Raw genomic sequence first — 23385 nt, 5'->3', positions numbered from 1 at the left:
TATCCTCGCCTTCACTTCTATCAAAGTTACCATTGTCTTTTGTAGAATCTGGGTACTGGAGCAAATCTTAGTGTGATCCTGGAGACCATCCCTCCTCTGATGAGCAGCCTACAAATTGTGTGGATGATCTCTTGCCACTATAACACAAATGAGCTTATGGTCCCTCTAATGGAGCGTATTGCCTGGCAGCTGTGTGAACGTGTGACTCAAGTAATTGATGTCCACATGCTTTTCAGGTATGTGTGGATACATTTAAATTTTACATTTTAGGTTGTGTAACTATATTTTATAATGTAAATATTGGTCAATAGTAGTCAGTCAGAAGCCTTTATTCAAATAGGTTGTTTTGTGTTTGCAATATAATTTAACAATGTGCCGTGCCTTTGACAGAGATAAGAGGGAAGTGGCCAAATCCAAGGTGCGTGATGCTAAGAAGGTCCTGGACCAGTGGAAGTCATCCTACTTTGAGATGCGTGCTGAACTTGAAGAATCGGGCAAGTATCCACGCTGGGAGTTTGACCGTAAGAGACTGTTTGAGAGGACTGATTACATGGCTTCTGTCTGCCAGGACCACTACAACGTTTTGCAGGTCTGTGTACATACACTTCATAAATACCGACCTCTCACTCAATAACTAAACATGAGAATGTGTTAAGAGCAACTCAGGTTTTTGAAAGGGTTCTTCCTGATTTGCAGATTTTGGAGGAGTTCCATAACATCTTTGGTCCGGAGCTAAAAGGTGTGACCGGTGACCCAAAGCGCATTGATGAAGTGCTGTGCAGAGTGAATGGTCTGGTTTTGCCCATTGAAGATGTCAGTTTTAACCCTTTCAACATCAGTAAGATAAGCAGCTGGAAAAGGATCATGCGAGTCTTCGACATTACGGTTCAGGTGAGTTCAGGGCATCTGGAATGCACAAGTTGTTAAAATATATGTTCTGGACTTAAATTGTTCTTAATTTAAAAGTGTGGTAGGATCAATGTGCTTGTCAGTTTGCACCAAATACAGTTGCATCGTTTTCTTTGTGCTGTACCTCAGTTATCAAGCTGATTCACTTCTCACGTGTGTCTGCTCAGGCTATTGAGGGAGAGGCCATCAACTTCATTGATCAGTCCTTTAAGACACTGCGCTCTTCAGCTGCTGCCTTCGACATGCTCCTGAAATTCAGACACATCCGCTCCAGAGAGGCCATGAACAACCATTTGATGAGGAAGTTTAATGACATCCTGGCTCAGTACTGCAAAGAGGTACCATACTGTGTGAAATCAAGAAAAAGTGACGACTTTATGTGATAATATCAGATCAACACAAAGCTTCAGTTGAGGAACAGTGAGTTCAAGCATTTGTTTTGCAAAGTGACTTATATTGTAAGTAAGGGTGCAAACTTAATTGACTTGCGGTGCGATACTTGCGATGTACTGCATTGCAACTAACTGTATTTAGTAATTACCTATGACATTTATTCTATTTAACTTTGATACATAAAGGTTCAGTTTATTAATCCAAATAAAACCTGGAACTTACACTATACAACTGAAGAGTTGCGGCTGGTAACTAAACAATATTTCATGTTGTGCTGCTGCGCCAGTTTATCATTATAATTTTGAATATAGTGATCATGGTCTGCCACAAACACTTTTGTAGAATGCCTCAAAAGTATTTTTTTTGTCGTAGTTGGACAGCATAAAGGAAATCTTTGAGGCGGAGAAGAACAAACCACCATTAGATAAGAATGAGCCTCCTGTGGCAGGAGCCATCAGATGGGTTCGATCTCTTTTCCATCGCATCAAATACAGCATCCTTCCCATCCTGAAAGTGCCGGAGATGCTAAAGAGTGAACAGGGAAAAGTGGTGAGTTATTTCACTGTTGCACAGCTGTATAAGTCAGTGTAAATATTAATGTGTTTTGACACCAAAGTGACTTTTGCTGCATTCTGCTCAGGCCAAGAGTAGGTACGTGGAAATGGCAATGCAGTTCAAGGACTATCAGATTAAGAAGTATGAGAACTGGCTGGCTGAGACAGAATGCAACTTGCCATTGCTAATGAAAAAATCCCTGTTGGTCATTAGTACCAGTGGAAACCAAGTCCATGCAGAAATGGTATGTATCTCTCGTTATTTAATTACTTCTGCCACTGTATCTGTTACTCAATGTTGTGCAAAATACAGATACGGTAACTATCTCTCAAATTCCTTGCATTTGTTTTGATTTTTTTTCATTTCAAGGATGTCCCACCAACTGACATCAACCTACCGAGGGGTGTGCGATACCTTGTGAACTTTGCTCCAGAGATCATGGAAATAATTTCTGAGACAAACAACCTAATGTCACTGGGCTACACTGTGCCTGATCTGGTTCAAACTGTTGCTCTACAGGACCACAAAATCATCAGGTAATGATAATCACCAGTGACTGAATACCAGACTACAAAACCACTGATGTAATCTCTGGCCTGACCTTATTTCAACCTTGGTTTTAGGTATGTGAAAGATCTGAACAACCTTGTCGACCGCTACCACTTTGTAATGGACAGCCTGAGTGGGGCACAGTTCATCATGCTGGCTCAACAGATCAAAGCGGTCAAAAACAGGATGCATTTTGGATGTAAAAGACTCATCTGGAATTCTTTGGGTATGATGCCTACAGACGCTGAAATAATCTCTTTAGTCCGATTCATGCACACTTGTGGTCTGATGGAATTAGTATCGTAAAATTTAAATCAGATAATATGTGTTTGGCTTTAGGCATCACCGACTTCATCGACCGAGGCGTTCAGGCTGTCTCTAAGTTTGAGTCAGTCGTCAGTCAGGTTCAGAAGAATGAGAGGGACATTGAGTCCAAGTTACAATCCATGGTGACGGCCAACTTACTGAAATGTCCAGTCCCAGATAGATCCAACGACTTACCAAGTAGGATATTATTTATTGGCTATAATCATTATATTATAAGAAGTCAAATGTATTTCCATTGACTTAATTGCATGTTTTTTCAAGGTGTCAAGGAGTTCTGTGAACGTATTGAGCGAGAACGGGCCAAGACTGTGAATTTGCTGAGTAGGAAGTACGCAGACATTGGACCCCTCATCACTAAGACAGAAATTTTGGTCATGGGAACCAGCAGCGGCAAAGCCAAATGTATGGCAGATTATTATGTGTACTGGGAACGCAAGGTGCTGGACTCCCTTATAAAGATGGTACTGAGGTAATTACATGATGTTTATGGTTTTGAAGTTATCTACTTTATGAGCAGTAATTATCACTACAGTACAATCAACCTGTCTCAACCACTGTAACATCCTTCTTGTTGACTTTCACATGTAGGAGCACCCAGGCCTTCAACATGGTACTGAGGGGAAATACCGCTCTCTTCCAAATTGATGCCATCCTGTCTGCCCCAAAGATTGTGTTGCAGCCCCAAAGCAATGAGATCTACTGGCTGTTTATGCAGTGTATCAGAGACTGTATAGAGAGCAGCAAGGTAGGATCATCATGATTCTCATATGTACCACTGCATTTAAAAATAAATAAATATTAATAATAATGTAACACTGACGATGTGACTTGTTTCTGCCCATATTGTTGTGTTTCAGCAATTTGTGCGCTGGATGCATGGGACTAGCATTGAATGCCCTCCACAACATGTGGGTGGCGAAGATGAGGTGGTGACAATTAGCTTCCACACTGACGTGTGGCAGCATCCTCAGATAAATGAGAGCGCCATGACAGTGTCCCAGAACATCCAGCGGCTGCTCATCTCCGTGGATCAGTATCTCCTCTACTGGAAACGCTATCGGCCCCTTTGGGAAAAGAACAAAACCATTGTCAATGAAAAGTTTGCTGCAAGAAAACCATCCTGTGTCATGTATGATGATAAGCTGCAGTTCCTTTCTCGTATCAATCAGGAGGTGAGGCTGGAGCCTCTGTTTAAGAATGAGCACGTCATCCGTCTAAACCTGGAGCCTCTGGCTAACACGGTGCAGGAGACGGCTGAGTCCTGGATCAGTTCACTAGGTAACCTGCTCAACAAGCCTGCTAAAGAGGACCTGTTCAACTTGAGAGCTGAACTCAAGGTATTGAATCATGCTACATTGTGTCATGTGTTTTTTATAGTCACTTTTCTTTGTTTTTTTATCTGTGATTTATCCTTGTGGTTATTTTATACGGCAGCAACTCTCTGAGGAGCTGAAACAGAACCCTGCCACTTTTGAAGTCCTGAAGTCTGTCCTTGGCACCATCTCAGACATCAGGGACATGTCTCTAGATGTGGAGATGAGATTCACTGATATCAAAGAAAGATACAGAACACTGGCCATGTACAAAGTGGAGGTACTGTGTGTTTAATGTTAAATTATTGCCCATTGAAAGCACAATTTGATATTGTTTCCCTTGTTGAACGTCTTGTGTTCTATTTTTTATGTGTAGGTCGGAGAGGAGGAACTGGAGCTGGTGGCCAATATTGTCCCGATATGGGATGACCTGTTTGCAGAATCCAGACAAGTGGATAAAAGTCTGACAGATGTCAAGAAATCATTTACTCAGGTAAGACATCAAACCCACACAATCTGCTTAAACCCAAAATGAAAAGTATAGTCTTTTAGAAATTTAAATTTACAGTTCTCTTCCTATTCTCCCTCCCTTACTCTCAAAGACTACACAGGTGAATACTGAGGAGTTCAGGCAGGAGTTGTCTATCTTTGCTGAAAGCTTCAACATGTATGGTCCTGGAGCTGTGGGAGATGATTTGGAGAAAGGTACTTGAACCCTGCCTTCAGTTGTTATATCCAGAGCAATAATATATTGTTTCATTTTGAAATGTAGTGGACGAACCAGTCTCTCTCTTTTGTTCTTTGCAGGACTGACCATTATGGTAACGTATGAGGCAGACCTTGCCAAGATGGTGGCAGAACGGCAGAAGTTAGCTAATGCTGAGAAGCTGTTGGACCTGCCAATCACTGTGTACCCAGAGGTCATCAGCATGCAGAAGGACATGAATGGGTTGAGACAGATATATGGTGTCTATAAAGCTCAGAAGGTCAGATGTGGTTGCATATTGGGACACATGACACATAATTCTGGTCAACATGTTTTTTCAACATGTGTTTACATCTTTTAGGATGCAAAGACAGAGTGGTCTCAGACGTTGTGGGTAGATTTAAACATCCAGCTGCTAAAGGAGGGTGTTGAGGGTTTCATCAAAAACTTGAGGCAGCTGCCCAAAGATGTGCGGGCCCTACCTGTGGCCCTCTTCCTAGAAGGACGCATGAAGGAGTTCAGAGAGTCTCTGCCTCTTCTGCTGGACCTGAAGAATGAGGCCCTCAGAGAAAGGTCAGTCTGCAGATTGACACCAGAACCTAACTGGAGTTAATCGTGACACCGAAAAAAAAATGAGAGTAGAGTATGAAATATTGAAAATGTACGTTGACCAGGATATAAATATGATGAGTATGACGACATCAAATGAACATGTGTTCTTATATTTCGGGCCACAGACACTGGGAGGGACTGATGGAGAGGACCGGCACCAGCTTTGAGATGAATCCTGAAAGCTTCACTCTGGAAAACATGTTTGCTATGGAGTTGCACAAACACGCAAATGTCATAAGTGACATAGTCACCTCTGCTGTAAAAGAGCTCAGTATTGAGAAGGCAAGCTTTCGTCCTTGTGAATTATCTCAAACTGTATCAGTTTATCAGTGAAATCAGAAATACTTACAAAACACGTGATTCCTGTGTGTGCGTTTGTGTGTGTGCTTCCAGGGAGTGAAGGAGGTGGTTGAGACCTGGGAGAACATGAAGTTCAGTGTGCTGCCCTATTTTAAAGGCACCCAGGAACGTGGTTTTATTCTGGGTGCAGTGGACGAGATCCTGCAGAATGTGGACAACGATGCCATGAACCTACAGAGCATGGGGGGCAGCCGTTTTGTTGGACCTTTCCTTGACACCATACAACAATGGGAGAAAGACCTGTCCCTCATCAGTGAGACCATAGAGGTCAGTGAGAGCGGCCAAATCCCCCATCAGACTTGAGCTGATCCATAAAATCCCTACTGAAAAGATATTTCTTGCACAGGTATCGTTGCTGGTACAAAGAAAATGGATGTACCTGGAGAGCATATTCATCGGTGGAGACATTGGCTCGCAGTTACCTGAGGAAGCCAAGAAATTTGATATCATTGACAAAAAGTTCAAAGAAGTGAGTGTTGCCATAATATTAGCCTGATTAGTACTCTGTAACTGGACATCTCAAAATGATATTGTCTTCTTCATTTTTTGTGTAGATAATGAGTGACACAGTGAAAGGTCCAAACATTAAGCGGTGTTGCCTGATTCCGAACCGGCTAACAGAACTACAGGCCCTGAGTGATGGTCTGGAGAGGTGCCAGAAGAGTCTTAATGACTACCTGGACTCAAAGCGGAATGCGTTTCCTCGCTTCTTCTTCATCTCTGATGATGAACTGCTCAGCATTCTGGGGAGTAGCGACCCTGCCTGCGTCCAGGAGCACATAATCAAGGTATCACGCCACTATAGACAAAGCAGGAGGGATAGGATAGGAATGAATAGGATCATTGTTTGCCATGTGTGTGAAACATTTGTTAGATATTTTTCTTTTCTTTGTTCCACAAGATGTATGACAACATAGCATCTCTGAGGTTTGATGTGGAAAGCAGTGGGGAGACAGTAGCTGCAGCCATGGTGTCTGCTGAGGGTGAGGTGATGGAGCTGAGGAAGCCCGTCCCGGTGGAAGGCAGGGTGGAGGAGTGGATGATGGGAGTACTACTGGAGATGAGGAGGACTAATAGAGTCATCACCAAGGAAGCAATCTTCTACTACTGTAAAGACAGCAGCAGGTGTGTGTAGATATTACATGTGTGTGTGAGCAATTATGCCAGTGTCTGTGTGTGCAAATGAGCCACAGTAAATGTGTCTTTCCCATGTCTCTCAGGGTGGATTGGATGTTGCTGTACCAGGGCATGATGGTGCTGGCTGCCAATCAAGTGTGGTGGACCTGGGAGGTAGAGGATGTCTTTAAAAATGTGAAGAAAGGAGAGAAGCACGCACTCAAGAAGTATGCTGAGAAAATGCACCAGCAGATTGATCAGCTGGTGAAACGCATTACACAACCCATGAACAGAAATGACAGACGAAAGATAAACACTGTGCTTATCATCGATGTCCATGCAAGAGACATTGTAGACAACTTTGTACTAAACAGGTACACCTTTTCCAGTTTTTCTATCACACATGACAGTATAACTCATGTGTTTGAAGGTGAAACTTAAATAAAATACAATTTGAATCCTCTTTCCAGTATAATGGACGCACGAGAGTTTGAGTGGGAAAGCCAGCTCAGATTCTACTGGGTCCGGGAACATGACGACCTGTTTGTGCGTCAGTGCAGCGCTTCGTTCTCTTACGGCTACGAATACATGGGGTTGAACGGTCGATTGGTTATAACCCCGCTGACAGACCGTATCTACCTCACCCTCACGCAGGTCTGAGAAGCTTTGCAAATTTGTATCACCCAACACCCAAGCAGAAACATGTAAATTGTTCTGTCAGCTTGTTTTGACAACATGATCTGTGTATGTGGGTGCTTTTTTGTATTTGTGATGCAGGCCCTCTCCATGTACCTGGGTGGAGCTCCTGCTGGACCGGCTGGTACAGGAAAGACAGAGTCCACCAAAGATCTAGCCAAGGCTTTAGGCCTGCTCTGTGTGGTCACAAACTGCGGAGAGGGCATGGACTACATGGTAAGAAGCCTGCACTTGAAGAGCTACTACTATCTATATCTTAGCACCATAAACCTGTTCAGTGACCTTTCCAGAGAAAGGACATCCATTTGTTCAGATACAGATTGTCCATTAGATTTGTATAAAATGTGTGTGTGTGTGTGTGTGTGTGTGTGTGTGTGTGTGTGTGTGTGTGTGTGTGTGTGTGTGTGTGTGTGTGTGTGTGTGTGTGTGGAGGGGGCAGGTGAGTTTCATGGGGCCTATTTAAACAGGCTCTTATTGAGCCAAACTTTACTCTGTTGCACTCTCTGCTGGACAAAGCAGCCACTCTCTGTTTTGTTTTTTTATTTGTCACTAGCTTTTTTCCTTGAATCCCTTCCCTCTCTGTGTGCAGGCTATGGGTAAAATCTTCTCTGGCCTCGCCCAGTGTGGAGCGTGGGGCTGCTTTGACGAGTTCAATCGCATCGATGCATCAGTTTTGTCAGTCATCTCCTCACAAATCCAGACTATCCGCAATGCTCTCATTCTGCACCTTAAAAGGTTTCAGGTAAGTCTGTAGTAAGTAGCATGAAGAACCAGTTATGAATACATGGAAAATAATTCCAGTTTTCATATAAACTTATGGATATTTCACAAAGAAGGTTATTTCACTTGAATAATGAGGTTGATAGCTTGTTGTTGTTGACTTTTATTCCCCCTAAACCACCTCCGTCTCACTATGCACATCAGTTTGAAGGGCAAGAGATCAGCCTGGACGACCGCATGGGGATTTTCATCACCATGAACCCAGGTTATGCAGGACGCACAGAGCTGCCAGAGTCAGTCAAGGCCCTCTTCAGGCCTGTGGTGGTCATTGTGCCCGACCTGCAGCAGATTTGTGAGATCATGCTCTTCTCTGAGGGCTTCCTACTGGCCAAGGTGAGAGATGCAGTTACAAAGCACAAATTACTTTGTTACTATTTAGCTGATGCTCTCATCCTGGGCAGTGTATAATGAACACCATGTATATAAAATAATACTATAATGTACAAGATTTATTTTCTCAGGTAATTCGGAAATGCAAGGACAATTTGAAATTAATTACTTGACATTTTTCTGATATTTTTAAGCGGAGAAAGACAATTTTTCATATCAACATAGAAATATTTAACTCCACTGCAAACTGCTTGCTGCTACACATGTCAGTGTCTTATTTAGGACTTCATCTCTACACTTTTGTTCCAATTCAGGTGCTGGCAAAGAAGATGACAGTACTGTATAAGCTGGCACGTGAGCAGCTGTCCAAGCAGTTTCATTATGACTTTGGCCTGCGAGCTCTGAAGTCTGTCTTAGTGATGGCAGGAGAGCTGAAGAGAGACTCACCAGACCTCAGTGAGGTATAAACCAAACAACATTTTTCATGTTTTATTTTCATATAGTGAATAGAAAACTTCTAATTTTTGCTTACATACAATATGGATCTTAGGAGTTATTTATTTGTTATCCCTCAGGTATAGACTGGTGATTGACAGCTGTTGGGATAATGTTGGGAATGTGTTTAGATGAGGTCTATTTAGTGTCTTACTAGCATCTTGCAACAAGAAATGTAGTGAAAATAAGTAAGCAATACGTCTGATATTATAGTACTTTAAGTTTTACTGCTCCTTGTTGTCAGTTTATTTGAAGTAGGGACTGAAGTCTGTCTTAAAAACTAACTAGTAAAATCACCACCACTCAGCCTCATGTGCATATCTACCATAATAAACTTTTTTTTTTTTTTTTTTTTAAAGATCCATAGATTTCAGAAACATTAAAAGAGAAAACTTCTGCGAGGTCACACACATTTAAAATTGTGATTTTAGGTGAAAAACAAATTGGTTAATTTGATCTGACAGATTTTCAATCTTGAAAATATTTTCCTCTTTAATCCTTGTGAACACACTAATTTTGTTCTTGAAAGGCTTTGTAATGCTTTATGGTCTTTTGTCATTTGTCACTGTTATTTCCGTCTTTCCTCTCTGCAGGATGTGGTGCTGATGCGTGCTCTCAGGGACATGAACCTGCCCAAGTTTGTGTTTGAGGACGTGCCCCTGTTCCTCGGGCTGATCGCAGATCTGTTCCCTGGGCTGGACTGCCCTCGTGTTCGCTATCCCAACTTCAATGATGCCGTGGAAGACAGCCTGCAAGAGAACAAATATGTTATGCTGTCTAACCAGGTGATTAACCAGATTCTTTGAGATACAGGCTTTCCTACACAACTTAAAGATTGTTGAGTTACAGTGGCAAAGATTTAGTTACAGCATGTGAGTGTTTACATATTACAGATTCTTTGTGCTGTCTGTGGTTTCAGGTTGATAAAGTGGTGCAGATGTATGAGACAATGATGACCAGGCACACTACTATGGTTGTGGGCCCAACAGGTGGAGGGAAATCGGTTGTGATCAGCACATTATGTCAAGCTCAGACCAGGTCAGTTTACATCACCTTGGTTTACACCACCTTCCTGATGTGTTGTGTGGACAATAGTGACATTTATTTTATCTCATCATCAGATTGGGATTTCAAACCAAGATGTATCCCCTAAACCCTAAAGCCATGAGTGTCATTGAACTTTACGGTGTTCTGGACCCTGACACTCGAGACTGGACTGATGGAATCTTATCAAACATCTTCCGTGACATCAACAAGCCGACGGAGAAAAAAGAGCGGAGGTAAAAAACAAACAAACAGTTGATAAAGATGTGCAATGTGATGTCCTTTGTTCATTCAAACATGAACTCTGACACACAGGTACATCCTGTTCGATGGCGATGTGGACGCTCTGTGGGTCGAGAATATGAACTCAGTGATGGATGACAACAAGATCCTCACTCTAGCCAATGGAGAACGGATCCGTTTACAGAATCACTGCGCTCTACTGTTTGAGGTTTTTCAGAATTTCCAAATGGCTGTCAGCAGAATACCTTTCTGTACACTTTTCTGCCAAGCATCTTTCAGAGCAATAATGTAAGGAAACTTTACCATCACAGGTTGGAGATCTGCAGTATGCTTCCCCTGCTACTGTTTCCCGCTGTGGGATGGTTTTTGTTGACCCCAAAAACCTGCGATACACCCCATTCTGGCAGAGATGGATGACCAACAGACCTGACGGGGTATGAGAAAAATGATATACACTACGGAACAGGTGTACTCGCTCATAATTTGCTAATTTCTCAACACTTTTTTTTTTTTCTAGGAGCAAAAAGTGCTCAACGAACTGTTTGAGAAATATGTGCACAGCTCTATTGAGATGATTGTGGACGGTATTGTTGATGGCAAACAGGGCCAGAAACTGAAGACTGTTGTCCCTCAGACAGATCTAAACATGGTAGGTTAATCTCATCCATCTCAAATGTACTCAAGTATCAGTATCTTGTTGTATTTATGCATGAAGATTAGTATAATCCATTATTCAGACTGCTTGGATGAATTGTGCATGCGTTGGCTGTGTGTTCAGGTGACTCAGCTGTGCTTGACACTGGATGCGCTGCTTGGGAGTGAGAGCAGCAGTGCTGAAGTCCTGGAGTGTTACTTCCTGGAGGCTCTGTACTGCTCGCTGGGGGCCACATTGCTGGAGAGCGGCAGGATCCAGTTTGATGAGTTCATCAAAAGGCTTTCCTGTTTAACCGCAGGGCATGATGAGAAAGCCCTGGCTGGGCCTGGTGAGATACCAGGTAAAGAGCAAACATGAATTATCAAGATTATGGCGTTTTTAATATGCCTTAGTAGGTTCAGTTTGTGGGTAACATTAAATATTGCAGACAATGCTGAAAATTCATGAACAAGATTTTTCTTTGGTTTTAGGTTGAATGAGTAAATATCACAATGAAAACAAAAATGTTTACTTTTTGACAATTTTATTCAAGTTGAAGTGCCTCTTATTATGTCACTCTTCTATCTCATTATCAATAACATCGTGTCTGCATCCATACAGGATACCTCCCGACTCTCTATGATTTCCATTTTGATGGAACAAAGGAGAAGTGGGTTCCCTGGAGTTCCCTGGTCACCAAATACGTCCACAACCCTGAAATGAAGTTTGCTGATATTCTAGGTAAAGGTCAATTCTGTGAGCTGTGATGCAAGGACAAATCAAGCGTCCTGCATACGAGCCAAGCTCCTTCTGCCACTTTGATTCCCTCATCCTCCGTCTTTGCTTTAGTGCCAACTGTCGACACCACGAGGACCAACTGGATCCTGGAACAGATGGTGAAGATAAAGAGGCCGGTGCTTCTGGTTGGAGAGGCTGGCACATTCAAAACTGCCACCATTCATAACTTCCTGAAGAACCTCAATGCAGATACAAGGGTCAGTTTACCATCTAACCATGCATGTTGTGCACATTTGTTATGTCACTTGAGTTTAAATTCTTTACATGTCTTCCCTTCTGTTTCTAGATTACTCTGATCATCAACTTGTCATCCCGAACAACTTCAATGGACCTGCAGAGGAACCTGGAGGCCAATGTGGAGAAAAGGACCAAAGAGATCTACGGGCCTACAATGGGGAAGAGACTGCTGGTCTTTATGGATGACATGAATATGCCAAAGGTTTTTGCTCCAACCACGACTCTTATCTCTTTCACTGTGACAACGCTTGTATGTTTGACATTATTGTTGCTCGTCCAGGTGGATAGCTACGGCACACAACAGCCCATCGCACTTCTGAAGCTGTTATTGGACCGAGGAGGCATATATGACAGAGGGAAGGATCTGAACTACAAAATCCTCAAGGACCTTGGTTTTATTGCAGCCATGGGAAAGGCAGGAGGTGGGAGGAACGAGGTGGATCCCCGCTTCATCTCGCTCTTCAGTGTCTTCAGCATCCCCTTCCCTGCACTGGAGTCCCTTCACCATATCTATGCTTCCATTATCAAAGGCCACACCAGAGTGGGTATCTCTTTCCCACATAAATCAATGCATATTAGAATCTCAATCATCCACTCAGATTTAATATACTTGGTCAAATATTTTAGGGATTTGAAGACGCCATCCAGCAGGTCTGTGATAAAATCACCCTCTGTACGCTGGAACTGTACAACAACATCATCAAAGATCTGCCACCCACTCCGTCCAAGTTCCACTACATCTTCAACCAGAGGGACCTGTCAAGAGTCTTCAATGGACTGACCCTCACCAAACCCGACAGGTCGGATCTACTGTAGCACATTCACTCTATTATTACATTAACAGAGTTAGAAGTTGCAGTTAGAAGCAAGGTTATAATAGTTTTGAATTTTCAATTCGTTTTTTATTTTACTTTTGTTTTGACTTTTCGATTTCAGTTTAGTTTCAGTTTTTCAGAAAGGTTTAGTTTTAGTTTTTATATTTAGTTTTACAGTAGTTTTAGTTAGTGTTTTTGTTAGGGCCAGCTATAATGTCTCAGAGGTATGTAGTTATATACATAAAAAAAATACATGGTTGGAGAACTGTGTAGGAATGGCCAAAATGTTTAATGTTTAATCTTCGTGCTTTATTGAAGCAATTGTGGCATAGCCTATCTCCTAAATGTCCGTTCAAGTTCTGTGGATAAATGTCACGAGAATTGATGGAAATTCATGCTGTCTCCTTTTTTTTGGTAGTCATATATTATAGCTAAAAAAAACTAAAAGTGAAATGAATTTACATTCATTTTTATTTTATTTGTATTAGTTTCTTACCCAGGTATAATATTATCAGTTTAGTTTGACTTTTTCTGAAAGGATATAGTTTTTATTTAGTTTCAGTTTACTAAAATATGTTTTACTGATTATTTTCATTTTAATTTCACTTTTAGTTTACTATAATAACCCTGGTTAGAAGTCTATGTTTTTAAATGTATTAGCTTTGCCTGTTTTCTCTCTAACAGGTTTTTGACTGTCACCCAATTTGTGCGTGTCTGGAGAAATGAGTGCCTGAGAATCTTCCATGACAGACTCATTGATGAAACTGACAAAGCCTTGGTAATAATTATTAACAACAGTTGTAGATATTAACTGTAGACTCTCCTTTGTATTGACGGCAGGGACAAATACCATATGTGTAATTGTTCCTCCAACTGTAATTACAAATGTAGGCTCATCTACCGTATAATGAATAGTTTTGTAGTGTTGTATTTCAGATGTCAAATGTACCCAGTGTTTTGTTTTTGTTTTTTGCCACCAGGTCCAAGGCCACATAAAGAACCTGATTGAGGAGCATTTCAAGCCAGACGTGGAGGCAGTCATGAGGGACCCAATTCTTTTTGGAGACTACATGACAGCCCTCAGAGAGACTGAATTAAGGGTCTATGAGGACATACAGGACTACGATGCGTCAAAAGCCCTGTTTCAGGTATTTTCAAGTTATTAATTGTACGATATAATATACTTTTAGGGAAATTTATCCTGGACTCAAATAATGCACACCTGATATGACACATGACATGTCTTCTTATCATATAGCTGCCTTCAATTGCGATGGGTGGTCTCAGTCTAATATTCATTTTGAAATAAAATAGTATAATAATATGACAATGTGTTATAATTATTTACTGCCATTTTCTGTCTTTAATCATACTGAAAGACCACTGGGTTTTTGCGCTCTGCAGGAAATTCTCGAGGAATACAATGAGAGCCAGTCGATGATGAATCTAGTCCTGTTCGATGATGCTCTGGAACATCTGACCCGCGTGCACCGCATCATCCGCATCCCTCGCGGCCATGCACTGCTCGTCGGCGTGGGGGGCTCTGGCAAGCAGTCCCTCACCAAGCTCGCTGCATTCACTGCTGGCTGTGAGGTTGTAAAACACAAGAGCCATGTGGTGAAGGGCGAACGATTCTCAATGACGAACAGATGTCAAACATTTATTTCACAGATGTAAAAGATAAAAGTCATACTTGTTACAATTACACTTAAGGCAGAGCAAATAGACTTTTTACTAACTTGTTCACTACTAGACACCACATGTGTCATGTCAAGCAATGGGGGAATATGTGCACAAGATACAAGACATCTAAAATATGTCCATTTACTTCTGTAAGTAATGTAATGTGGCATCTTAGTTTTAAATAGTTGACTCATACCTTCAGTGAAGCATTGGAACAAGAAGATTTTGAATAAAGTTATAGGTGACTCTGTCTTCCAATGTGGAAACAGAAGTCTTCTAACTTTAAAGCTGCTAAAGGAAAAATTGAAAATTAGGGTTTGAAAGGTTAAGCAGCATTCAACTACTGTATACCTGTCATCTTTTTAAAAGTGTCTCTTAACTCTGATTTCTATGAAATCTCCAGCATCTACTAATGGGACCTGCTTTTCCCCAGGTGTTCGAGATAACACTCAGCAGAGGATACAGTGAGTCAAACTTCCGTGATGACCTGAAAGCGCTGTACTTGAAGCTCGGCATTGAAAATAAGAAGACAGTGTTCCTCTTTACTGATGCCCATGTTGCCGAGGAAGGCTTCTTGGAGCTCATTAACAACATGCTCACCTCAGGTTGGATATCACTCTAACCTCCTGGCTCACTCTACATTTATGTTTCTCAAAAGCTGTAGTACTGATTGTGCTCTGTCTTTATAGGCATAGTTCCTGCATTGTTCCCTGATGATGAGAAGGAGTCCATTATTAACCAGCTGCGTGATGAAGCTCTTACGATGGGAGAAGGTCCTTCTAAAGAGAGTGTGTGGCGGTACTTTGTCAACAAGAGCGCCAACAATCTACACATTGTATTAGGCATGTCTCCAGTGGGAGACACCCTGAGGACACGCTGCAGGAACTTCCCAGGTGAAATGAGGTGTCAGGCTTCACTTGGTTTTATAATAATTTCTGATTTTATTTCACTAACTGTGTGTACTTTTTACCTCAGGACTGATGAACAACACTGTGATAGACTGGTTCCTGCCATGGCCTCCACAGGCGTTACTTGCAGTGGCTCAGTCTTTCCTTGGTGTGTAATGACACTTATTTATATCTTTTTTTAAATGCATTTGTTATGGAAGAGTTCATTTGAATTTACTTTATGTAAATGAACTGTAACGAGACATACAGCTAGAATATTATCCCTATATTTTGAGAATTTCTTTATGTTATTTATTTTTTTCTACAGGTGAAAGTCCAATGATTCCCGAGGCACACTCGGCAGCAGTGGTAGCTCATGTATGCATGGTCCATAGCTCTGTGGATGACTACAGCAAGCTGTTCCAGCAGAAACTCAGACGTTGTAACCATGTTACTCCAAAGAACTACTTGGACTTCATTAGCACCTACTCTAGCCTCTTGAAGGAAAAGGACCAAGATATTCTGGGTGAGAAGATGGGAGATTTTATAAATGATGTGCCTCTGTGTGTAGGGTTAGACTGGTGCCACATGGCTACTGTGCATTCATATATTTGTGATTATTTGAGAGACTTTGTTTTGCTAACTTGTTCTCCTCCGTTCCAGCTCAGTGCAAGCGTCTAGAGGGAGGTTTGGATAAACTGAAGGAGGCCAGCAAGCAGCTGGTTGAGCTGAATATCAAGCTGGCAGAGCAGAAGGTGATCCTCGCGGAAAAGTCCATAGCTTGTGAGGCCCTGCTGAATGAGATCGCCACGAACACGACTGTAGGTCAGTGAATACCTGCATCTCTTCACTCAGGATTATGATAAACACAGTGTGCTGTAGGCTTCGGAAACTAAACACAGCCGTTACAAACCACTCATCAATAACGTTTCCTTTCCTAGCGGAGGAGAAAAAGACCCTGGCTGAAGACAAAGCCAAAGAGATTGAAGAGCAGAACAAAGTGATAGCTGTTGAGAAGCAAGACGCTGAAAGCTCGCTGGCTGAGGCTTTGCCGGCACTAGAGGCAGCCCGCCGCGCCCTGCAAGACCTGGAGAAATCTGATGTCACAGAGATCCGGTGAACTCTCCTCCTTAGACAGAGCATCGTTTTCATTCTGTTGAAAGCGATGATATAGCCAAGTTCAGACACCCATACTAAACCTCTGTAAAGAAAATGATAACCCAAAACGTACTGTATGTAGAGTTGATTGATATTCTAGTGTTTAATCGATCACCGATAAATCATGCAAAACTTGACACTGAAGATACCTGACCAAAAAAGCTAACTTGTCTCATCTATTAATCAATACGCTCCCTCTGGCTGCCTTTTCTGCTGGTCCATTTTGCAGATCCTTTGCCAAGCCACCCAAACAGGTGCAGGTGGTTTGTGAGTGCATCTTGGTGATGCGCGGCTACAAGGAGATCAGCTGGCAGTCAGCCAAGGGGATGATGTCCGAGGCTAACTTCCTGCGAACGCTGATGGAGATGGACTGTGATTCCATAAATAACACCCAGGTCAGGACTGTCAAAGGTAAGTGGGCTTCATGATCTATGAATAATAATACCCATATACTGTATATGAGAGTGGCATTTGTGTTTGCCAAGTACGTTTCAGTTGTTTTCTTTATAATTCCCCCTGGCTAGGCTTCCTAAAGAGCCTCCAGACGACCTTTGAGGAGATGCAAGCCATCAGTAGGGCCGGCTCAGGAATGCTCAAGTTTGTCGAGGCTATCATGGGTTACTGTGAGGTCTCGAGGGAGATAAAACCCAAGAGAGAGAAGGTAATGTAAGGGTTGTACATGCTAACATCATGCTCTATAAGAAGGAACACACCTTAAACAGACATATTTCTAACATTTGTTTAGGTGGCACGTCTGGAGAAGAACTTCTTTCAGAGTAAGCGGGAGCTGGAGCGCATTCAGAGTGAGCTTAACGATCTCCAGACAGAGTTGCAGGCTCTTGGAGCGAAGTACCAAGCTGCTATCGAGGAGAAACAGCTGCTACAGGAGGAGGCTGAGCTCATGGAGAGGAGGCTAATAGCTGCTGACAAACTCATCTCTGGCCTGAGCTCTGAGAATGAACGGTGAGGCTGCAGAAGATGCAACACAACACAACCTAATCAACCCTGCTAAGAGTTGCTTCTTTTTAATCTATTTTTCTTCATCCCTTTGTGTTTCCACCTATCGCTCTTTATTTTCAACTATCACCACTCAGGTGGACACAAGATTTGGAGGAGTTGAAGCAGCGGCACGTGCGTCTCCTGGGTGACTGTCTGATCTCTGCTGCTTTCCTGAGCTATGTAGGGGCCTTCAGCTGGGACTTCAGGAATGAAATGGTGTACCAAGTATGGGTTAAGGATGTGCAGGAGAGAGGCATCCCCTTGAGCGAGCCTTTCAAAGTGGAAAGCCTTCTGACTGATGAGGTAGAAATCAGCAGGTGAGAAGGAGTGTGTTCGAAACTTGAGAAGACAATGTACAATATGAGTTCTTGCATTCGAATGATAGGAATTAAGTGTTTTAGTAGCAGGGTAGGTGTTTGTTGCACATATGTGGATTTTGTCTGTATTTTGACTGTACACTGACTAACTCTGTGTCGAATACACCCTGTGTGACAGATGGGGCTCAGAGGGCTTGCCTCCAGATGAGCTGTCAGTGCAGAATGGGATCCTCACAAGCAGAGGGAGCCGTTTTCCCATGTGTATTGACCCACAGCAGCAAGCCCTCAACTGGATTAAGAAGAAGGAAGAAAACAATAACCTCAAGGTACAAAAAGTTCAATTAAATTCTTGTTCAAGTTATGTGTCATTACTGATCACAAGTCCCAAAATGACTTGCTTTAGTTAGCTTCCCACTGCTGACAGCCCCAGAGTCAGCACTTTAGAACATAGGTGCCGATTTCTGTTTCTGTTATCAACCATCAACACATAGGCCCACAGCTAGTAAATATAAAAATTGGATTTGTTTTTCGCTCACAATTGACGTTACTACTTCTTTATAAGGAAAGTGTTACTTGTTTTGCAACGTGGGCTATGTTGCTATGATGCTCAGCCTTCTCCGTGGGTGCTCGGGCCCGGAAGCACCCACGGAATCGGCGCCTATGCTTTTGGAAAGAGTCACAACGCGCTGTCCTGACAGTGTCATTATCATTTTTTTCCCCCAGATCTCATCTTTCAATGATCCAGACTTCCTGAAGCAGCTCGAGATGGCCATCAAATATGGCTTCCCATTCCTTTTTCAAGATGTGGATGAGTACATCGACCCTGTGATTGACAATGTCCTGGAGAAGAACGTAAAAGGAGCAGAGGGCCGACAGGTCGTCACGCTGGGTGACATGGAGGTGGACTATGATCCCAACTTTAAACTGTACCTCAACACCAAACTGTCTAACCCCAAATACTCCCCATCAGTGTTTGGCAATGCCATGGTCATTAACTATACTGGTAAGATTGTTCGGCATGGCAACCATAGTTTTTTGTCTGTAACATTTGAACAGCATGTTCTAAATGCTTCGTCTGTCTGTGTCATTTATTGTATCTATGTCATGTGCAGTGACTCTTAAGGGTCTGGAGGACCAGCTGCTGAGTGTTATCATGGGCTTTGAGAAGAAGGAGCTGGAGGAGCAGCGCGAGCGATTGATCCAAGAGACGAGCAACAATAAGAAGCTGCTGAAGAACCTCGGGGACTCCCTGCTCACAGAGCTGGCCACAGCTACAGGCAACATGTTGGATAACACAGAGCTGATTCACACTTTGGAGGAAACAAAGTCGAAAGCCAGTGAGGTTAGTTTGGCTACAGCAAGCGCCTGGGAAGTCATAGAAGGATAGCGTTTTCACTGAAGTTGTTAATGCTAGTTTTTTCCTTGTTTGATGTTGTGATCATCAGGTGTTTGAGAAACTAAAGTTGGCTGAGAAGACATCTGTGGACATTGATAAACTCCGAGACGGCTACCGACCTGCTGCCAAGCGCGGTGCTATCCTGTTCTTCGTACTGACAGAGATGGCTCTGGTGAACAGCATGTACCAGTACTCTCTAGCCTCCTACCTGGAAGTGTTTGACTATTCACTACGCAAATCTCTGCCTGACTCCGTCCTGCTCCGAAGACTGAAGAACATCATGGACACGCTGACATACAGTGTTTATAACTATGGCTGCACAGGTAAAATAATAATGATTGAACAAGGGAATGGATGGAAAAGGATCAATTTCTTATGATATATTTATGATTACATTGTGGATATTATAACCTGAACTGACTTCATATCCTTAGGTCTGTTTGAGAGACACAAGCTGCTCTTTTCCTTTAACGTGACCATCAAGATTGAGCAGGCAGAAGGGAGGTCACCTCAGGAGGAGTTGGAGTTCTTTATCAAGGGTGAGATATCCAGAGAAGTTGAACTTGTCTAAAATGTTTAAGTAGAACCTCAGACAGATGTGTATGCACACAATGTTCAAAGCAAATGTGAAACGTTTTTCCACCTCATATGTAAAGGTAATCTATCCCTGGAAAAGAGCACGCGCAAAAAGCCTTGTGATTGGCTTGCAGACCAGGGCTGGGAGGACATAGTGAAACTAGCAGAGCTCTTTCCTGAGCAGTTTGGCTCACTGCCTGATGACTTGGAGAAAAATTCCACTGACTGGAAGTCTGTAAGTGACCACAGTGACAGGAATAACCATAAACATTTTACTTAATCGGTTGAGAGTTTAACCTTCATAAATGTTCTCCTCAGTGGTATGACTTAGACGCACCAGAACAGGCTCCATTCCCCATGAAATATGAGGAGAACCTGTCGGCCTTTCAGAAGCTGCTGTTGCTGCGCTGCTTCCGTGTTGATAGAGTCTACAGAGCTGTGACCGACTACATCACTATCACCATGGGCGAGAGGTGAGGGATATATAGTGTATACTGTATATGTATATAATGTCACTGTGTATACAGTATATACAGTGTATGTACACACCACTGTAGTTCCACTGTTTAATTTGACTAAACACAATTATTTGACAATGTTTGCAGAACATATATTTATTTAAGCAGAGAGAAGTCAAGCCCTGAGTTTCTACATGTTTTCTTGTGTTTCTGCTCAGATATGTGCAGCCACCTGTGATCAGCTTCGATGCAATTTATGAACAGAGCACACCTTCCTCCCCCATTGTCTTCATCCTGAGCCCCGGCTCTGACCCAGCCGCTGACCTCATGAAACTAGCAGAGAGGTCCGGCTTTGGAGGCAACAAGTTCAAGTTTCTTGCTATGGGCCAAGGCCAAGAGAAGGTACTGAAGACTTCTTTTCCATATCACAGCTGCGAAGCTTTAAGTATGGTCAAGTGGAACGAGTATAGGGATCAGGAGGTAGTGGTGGATGAAGTACCTGAAAGTCACACTTGAGTAAAAGTACAGATATCTAACCAGAAAATGACTTTAGTAGAAGTTAAAGTCACCTATTAGAATATTACTTGAGTAAAAGTCTTACAGTATCTGATATTTACTGTATTTAAGTATTGAAAGTAAAAGTACAAGTAAATGCTGCTATAAAAAAGCAAGCAAGTCCGAATTTTGAGATTTATGAAGTTTATTCCTTTTAACATGAACACCACCTTAAAAATCACGGCTACATTACACTTAAAGAAAAACAAGGTCTTCACAACTTAAAGGATTTAAAGAACAAAATCCAGTTTTTCCTTCCCTCGTAGTCGCAAATAGCATGATCTGACATGCAGCCTGCCTGGACTTGAGCACAAATTGAAACTTAACTATGGCTTTGAGAGCACTTTGTTTACACTTGCCCATCACGTGAATGATGTAACGTGCAAGCTAGGACCACTGATTCACCAAACCTGCTTGCTTGCAATGAGTAATGAGTAACGAAGATGCTTGGGGAAAACGTATCGGAGTAAAAGTACACATTTTATTTAGGAAATGTAGTGGAGTAAAAGTGAAAGTTGACAGAAATATAAAAACTGAAGTACAGATACTCCCTAAAAATAATGAAGTACTGTAACAAGGTATTATTACTTTGTTACAGTACACCACTGGTAGTCACACTAAGTAACGATCAAAAGTAAGGACGTGGTCGTCTAGAAGGTAACCAAACTCTCGCAAGATGGTTAAGATTAGGCATTGACCTCAAATGGTTAAGTCAGTGGTTCCCAAACCTTTTCTAAAGGGCCCCGCCTTTTGTAGATACAAAATATTTTCAAGCCCCCCCCCACAGGTCAGTGCAGAACCATGCATCATTAATATTTAGCCTCGCCGTGCTCCTCCTTTTATAACTCTGGGCCCCCCTAAGGGGTCCCGCCCCCCAGTTTGGGAACCACTGGGTTAAGATTAGAATAGGTCGTCGGGCAAGAGTTTTTGCATGTTTTCACGCCTTGGGGGTTACCTTCTAAACATGACCTAAAGACGTTGAGGGTAACTGTCTTCTGTACCTGTGATAAAGGTGGCGCTGCAGTTGCTGGAGATGGCGGTGTCTCGTGGGCAGTGGCTGATGCTTCAGAACTGCCACCTGCTGGTAAAGTGGCTGAAGGACCTGGAGAAGTCCTTAGAGAGGATCACCAAGCCCAACCCCAACTTCCGCTTGTGGGTCACCACCAACCCCATTAAGGATTTCCCCATCGGCATACTGCAAAAGTCTCTAAAGGTGAAACACATTTTCTCTTTTACTTCAGCAGTGTTTTTTAGATTTTTTTTTGTAGATGGCAGGGTTTCTAAGATCCAGTAGCGGGCACAAGGATTTCCTTAAATAGGTGTTGTGTTTAAATGTTTTTAATCTATACGTTGGGAATACGACAATGTTACAAATGGCTTGTTCAGACTGGTGTTTTGATGGTAAACATTTTGCAGAGAAACTACAATAATAATAGAGACAGGATTTTAAAGATGTCAGTGTGTTTACATGTACTTTAATATGGTGTGCAGGTAGTGACGGAGCCTCCCAACGGTCTCAAGCTGAACATGAGAGCCACGTACTCTAAAATCTCCCATGAGGCCTTGACTGCATGCCCTCACCCTGCCTTCCGCAGCCTGGTGTATGTGCTGGCCTTCTTCCATGCTGTGGTGCAAGAGAGACGCAAGTACGGCAAGATCGGCTGGAACGTCAACTACGACTTCAACGAGTCTGACTTCTTCGTAAGTGGCACAGGAGTCCTTTTCACTTTGTTTGAAATAACTGATTTTGTTTGATTATTAGTCTAGTATCTTTTACATTTCAAACAATAAACAATATATCTGTTTTCACAGGTGTGTATGGAGATCCTGGACACATACCTGACTAAAGCTCACGATCAAGGAGACAGCAACATTCCCTGGGAAAGTCTTAAATACCTTATTGGGGAGGTCAGGCTAACTTCATTGTGTTTCAATATATTGTATATCTATTATCTTGCTGGCTACGTTTATCATGTCTGTATAATGTTCTATAGGTGATGTATGGCGGGCGAGCCATAGATAGCTTTGACCGCAGGATCCTGACCGTCTACATGGATGAATACCTCGGAGACTTCCTCTTCTACACCTTTCGGCGCTTCCATTTCTTCAGCAACAAGGACGTAGATTACAAGATCCCTCCAAATGGGCCCAAGAAAATATATGTTGGTCAGTCGCTATTTTCATTACTTTTCATTCTCTTATCTCTTCTCATCGCTCACAGCTTTACCCTGCTATCTCTTACAGATGAGATTGAGACCCTGCCACTGGCGAACACACCAGAAGTAATGGGTCTCCATTCCAATGCAGAGATAGGATACTACACACAGGCAGTCAAACACATGTGGACTCACCTAATAGATCTGCAGCCTCAGACAGGTAGGATTTATTCAGGTGTAATTGATTTTAAAGGAAGAAATTGTAAAGTTGTCCATACTGTTGAAGGG

General features: G+C 42.5%; 1 protein-coding gene across 1 annotated transcript in view; it reads left to right on the top strand.

The window, feature by feature from the left end:
* Nucleotides 1-23385, top strand: part of dnah10 (dynein axonemal heavy chain 10) — a 30595-nt gene that overhangs the window by 5478 nt on the left and 1732 nt on the right. Inside the window, exons 8-73 of the mRNA XM_074637978.1 lie at nucleotides 46-236; nucleotides 391-589; nucleotides 697-891; nucleotides 1077-1247; nucleotides 1675-1851; nucleotides 1943-2101; nucleotides 2227-2393; nucleotides 2481-2632; nucleotides 2746-2910; nucleotides 2995-3202; nucleotides 3322-3478; nucleotides 3591-4070; nucleotides 4168-4326; nucleotides 4423-4539; nucleotides 4649-4751; nucleotides 4854-5032; nucleotides 5114-5325; nucleotides 5490-5646; nucleotides 5758-5991; nucleotides 6071-6193; nucleotides 6279-6512; nucleotides 6626-6849; nucleotides 6945-7214; nucleotides 7311-7494; nucleotides 7618-7752; nucleotides 8126-8278; nucleotides 8461-8649; nucleotides 8961-9107; nucleotides 9735-9926; nucleotides 10061-10179; nucleotides 10263-10421; nucleotides 10501-10636; nucleotides 10740-10862; nucleotides 10946-11077; nucleotides 11207-11423; nucleotides 11684-11803; nucleotides 11912-12057; nucleotides 12147-12299; nucleotides 12378-12638; nucleotides 12725-12897; nucleotides 13597-13690; nucleotides 13893-14060; nucleotides 14317-14505; nucleotides 15029-15200; nucleotides 15285-15488; nucleotides 15571-15651; nucleotides 15811-16008; nucleotides 16146-16307; nucleotides 16424-16598; nucleotides 16870-17051; nucleotides 17165-17301; nucleotides 17386-17603; nucleotides 17735-17956; nucleotides 18135-18282; nucleotides 18680-18959; nucleotides 19069-19298; nucleotides 19402-19675; nucleotides 19787-19891; nucleotides 20009-20163; nucleotides 20247-20401; nucleotides 20605-20788; nucleotides 21954-22154; nucleotides 22433-22642; nucleotides 22754-22849; nucleotides 22936-23107; nucleotides 23186-23317. Coding sequence (XP_074494079.1) covers nucleotides 46-236; nucleotides 391-589; nucleotides 697-891; nucleotides 1077-1247; nucleotides 1675-1851; nucleotides 1943-2101; nucleotides 2227-2393; nucleotides 2481-2632; nucleotides 2746-2910; nucleotides 2995-3202; nucleotides 3322-3478; nucleotides 3591-4070; nucleotides 4168-4326; nucleotides 4423-4539; nucleotides 4649-4751; nucleotides 4854-5032; nucleotides 5114-5325; nucleotides 5490-5646; nucleotides 5758-5991; nucleotides 6071-6193; nucleotides 6279-6512; nucleotides 6626-6849; nucleotides 6945-7214; nucleotides 7311-7494; nucleotides 7618-7752; nucleotides 8126-8278; nucleotides 8461-8649; nucleotides 8961-9107; nucleotides 9735-9926; nucleotides 10061-10179; nucleotides 10263-10421; nucleotides 10501-10636; nucleotides 10740-10862; nucleotides 10946-11077; nucleotides 11207-11423; nucleotides 11684-11803; nucleotides 11912-12057; nucleotides 12147-12299; nucleotides 12378-12638; nucleotides 12725-12897; nucleotides 13597-13690; nucleotides 13893-14060; nucleotides 14317-14505; nucleotides 15029-15200; nucleotides 15285-15488; nucleotides 15571-15651; nucleotides 15811-16008; nucleotides 16146-16307; nucleotides 16424-16598; nucleotides 16870-17051; nucleotides 17165-17301; nucleotides 17386-17603; nucleotides 17735-17956; nucleotides 18135-18282; nucleotides 18680-18959; nucleotides 19069-19298; nucleotides 19402-19675; nucleotides 19787-19891; nucleotides 20009-20163; nucleotides 20247-20401; nucleotides 20605-20788; nucleotides 21954-22154; nucleotides 22433-22642; nucleotides 22754-22849; nucleotides 22936-23107; nucleotides 23186-23317 — 11716 coding nt within the window. The remainder of the gene's footprint in view (nucleotides 1-45; nucleotides 237-390; nucleotides 590-696; nucleotides 892-1076; nucleotides 1248-1674; nucleotides 1852-1942; nucleotides 2102-2226; nucleotides 2394-2480; nucleotides 2633-2745; nucleotides 2911-2994; nucleotides 3203-3321; nucleotides 3479-3590; nucleotides 4071-4167; nucleotides 4327-4422; nucleotides 4540-4648; nucleotides 4752-4853; nucleotides 5033-5113; nucleotides 5326-5489; nucleotides 5647-5757; nucleotides 5992-6070; nucleotides 6194-6278; nucleotides 6513-6625; nucleotides 6850-6944; nucleotides 7215-7310; nucleotides 7495-7617; nucleotides 7753-8125; nucleotides 8279-8460; nucleotides 8650-8960; nucleotides 9108-9734; nucleotides 9927-10060; nucleotides 10180-10262; nucleotides 10422-10500; nucleotides 10637-10739; nucleotides 10863-10945; nucleotides 11078-11206; nucleotides 11424-11683; nucleotides 11804-11911; nucleotides 12058-12146; nucleotides 12300-12377; nucleotides 12639-12724; nucleotides 12898-13596; nucleotides 13691-13892; nucleotides 14061-14316; nucleotides 14506-15028; nucleotides 15201-15284; nucleotides 15489-15570; nucleotides 15652-15810; nucleotides 16009-16145; nucleotides 16308-16423; nucleotides 16599-16869; nucleotides 17052-17164; nucleotides 17302-17385; nucleotides 17604-17734; nucleotides 17957-18134; nucleotides 18283-18679; nucleotides 18960-19068; nucleotides 19299-19401; nucleotides 19676-19786; nucleotides 19892-20008; nucleotides 20164-20246; nucleotides 20402-20604; nucleotides 20789-21953; nucleotides 22155-22432; nucleotides 22643-22753; nucleotides 22850-22935; nucleotides 23108-23185; nucleotides 23318-23385) is intronic.

Source organism: Sebastes fasciatus, chromosome 6 (genome assembly GCF_043250625.1).
Source record: "Sebastes fasciatus isolate fSebFas1 chromosome 6, fSebFas1.pri, whole genome shotgun sequence".
Taxonomy (NCBI): Eukaryota; Metazoa; Chordata; class Actinopteri; order Perciformes; family Sebastidae; genus Sebastes; species Sebastes fasciatus.
Note: the sequence above shows the minus strand (reverse complement) of the source record. Positions and strands in the feature narration are given on the sequence as shown.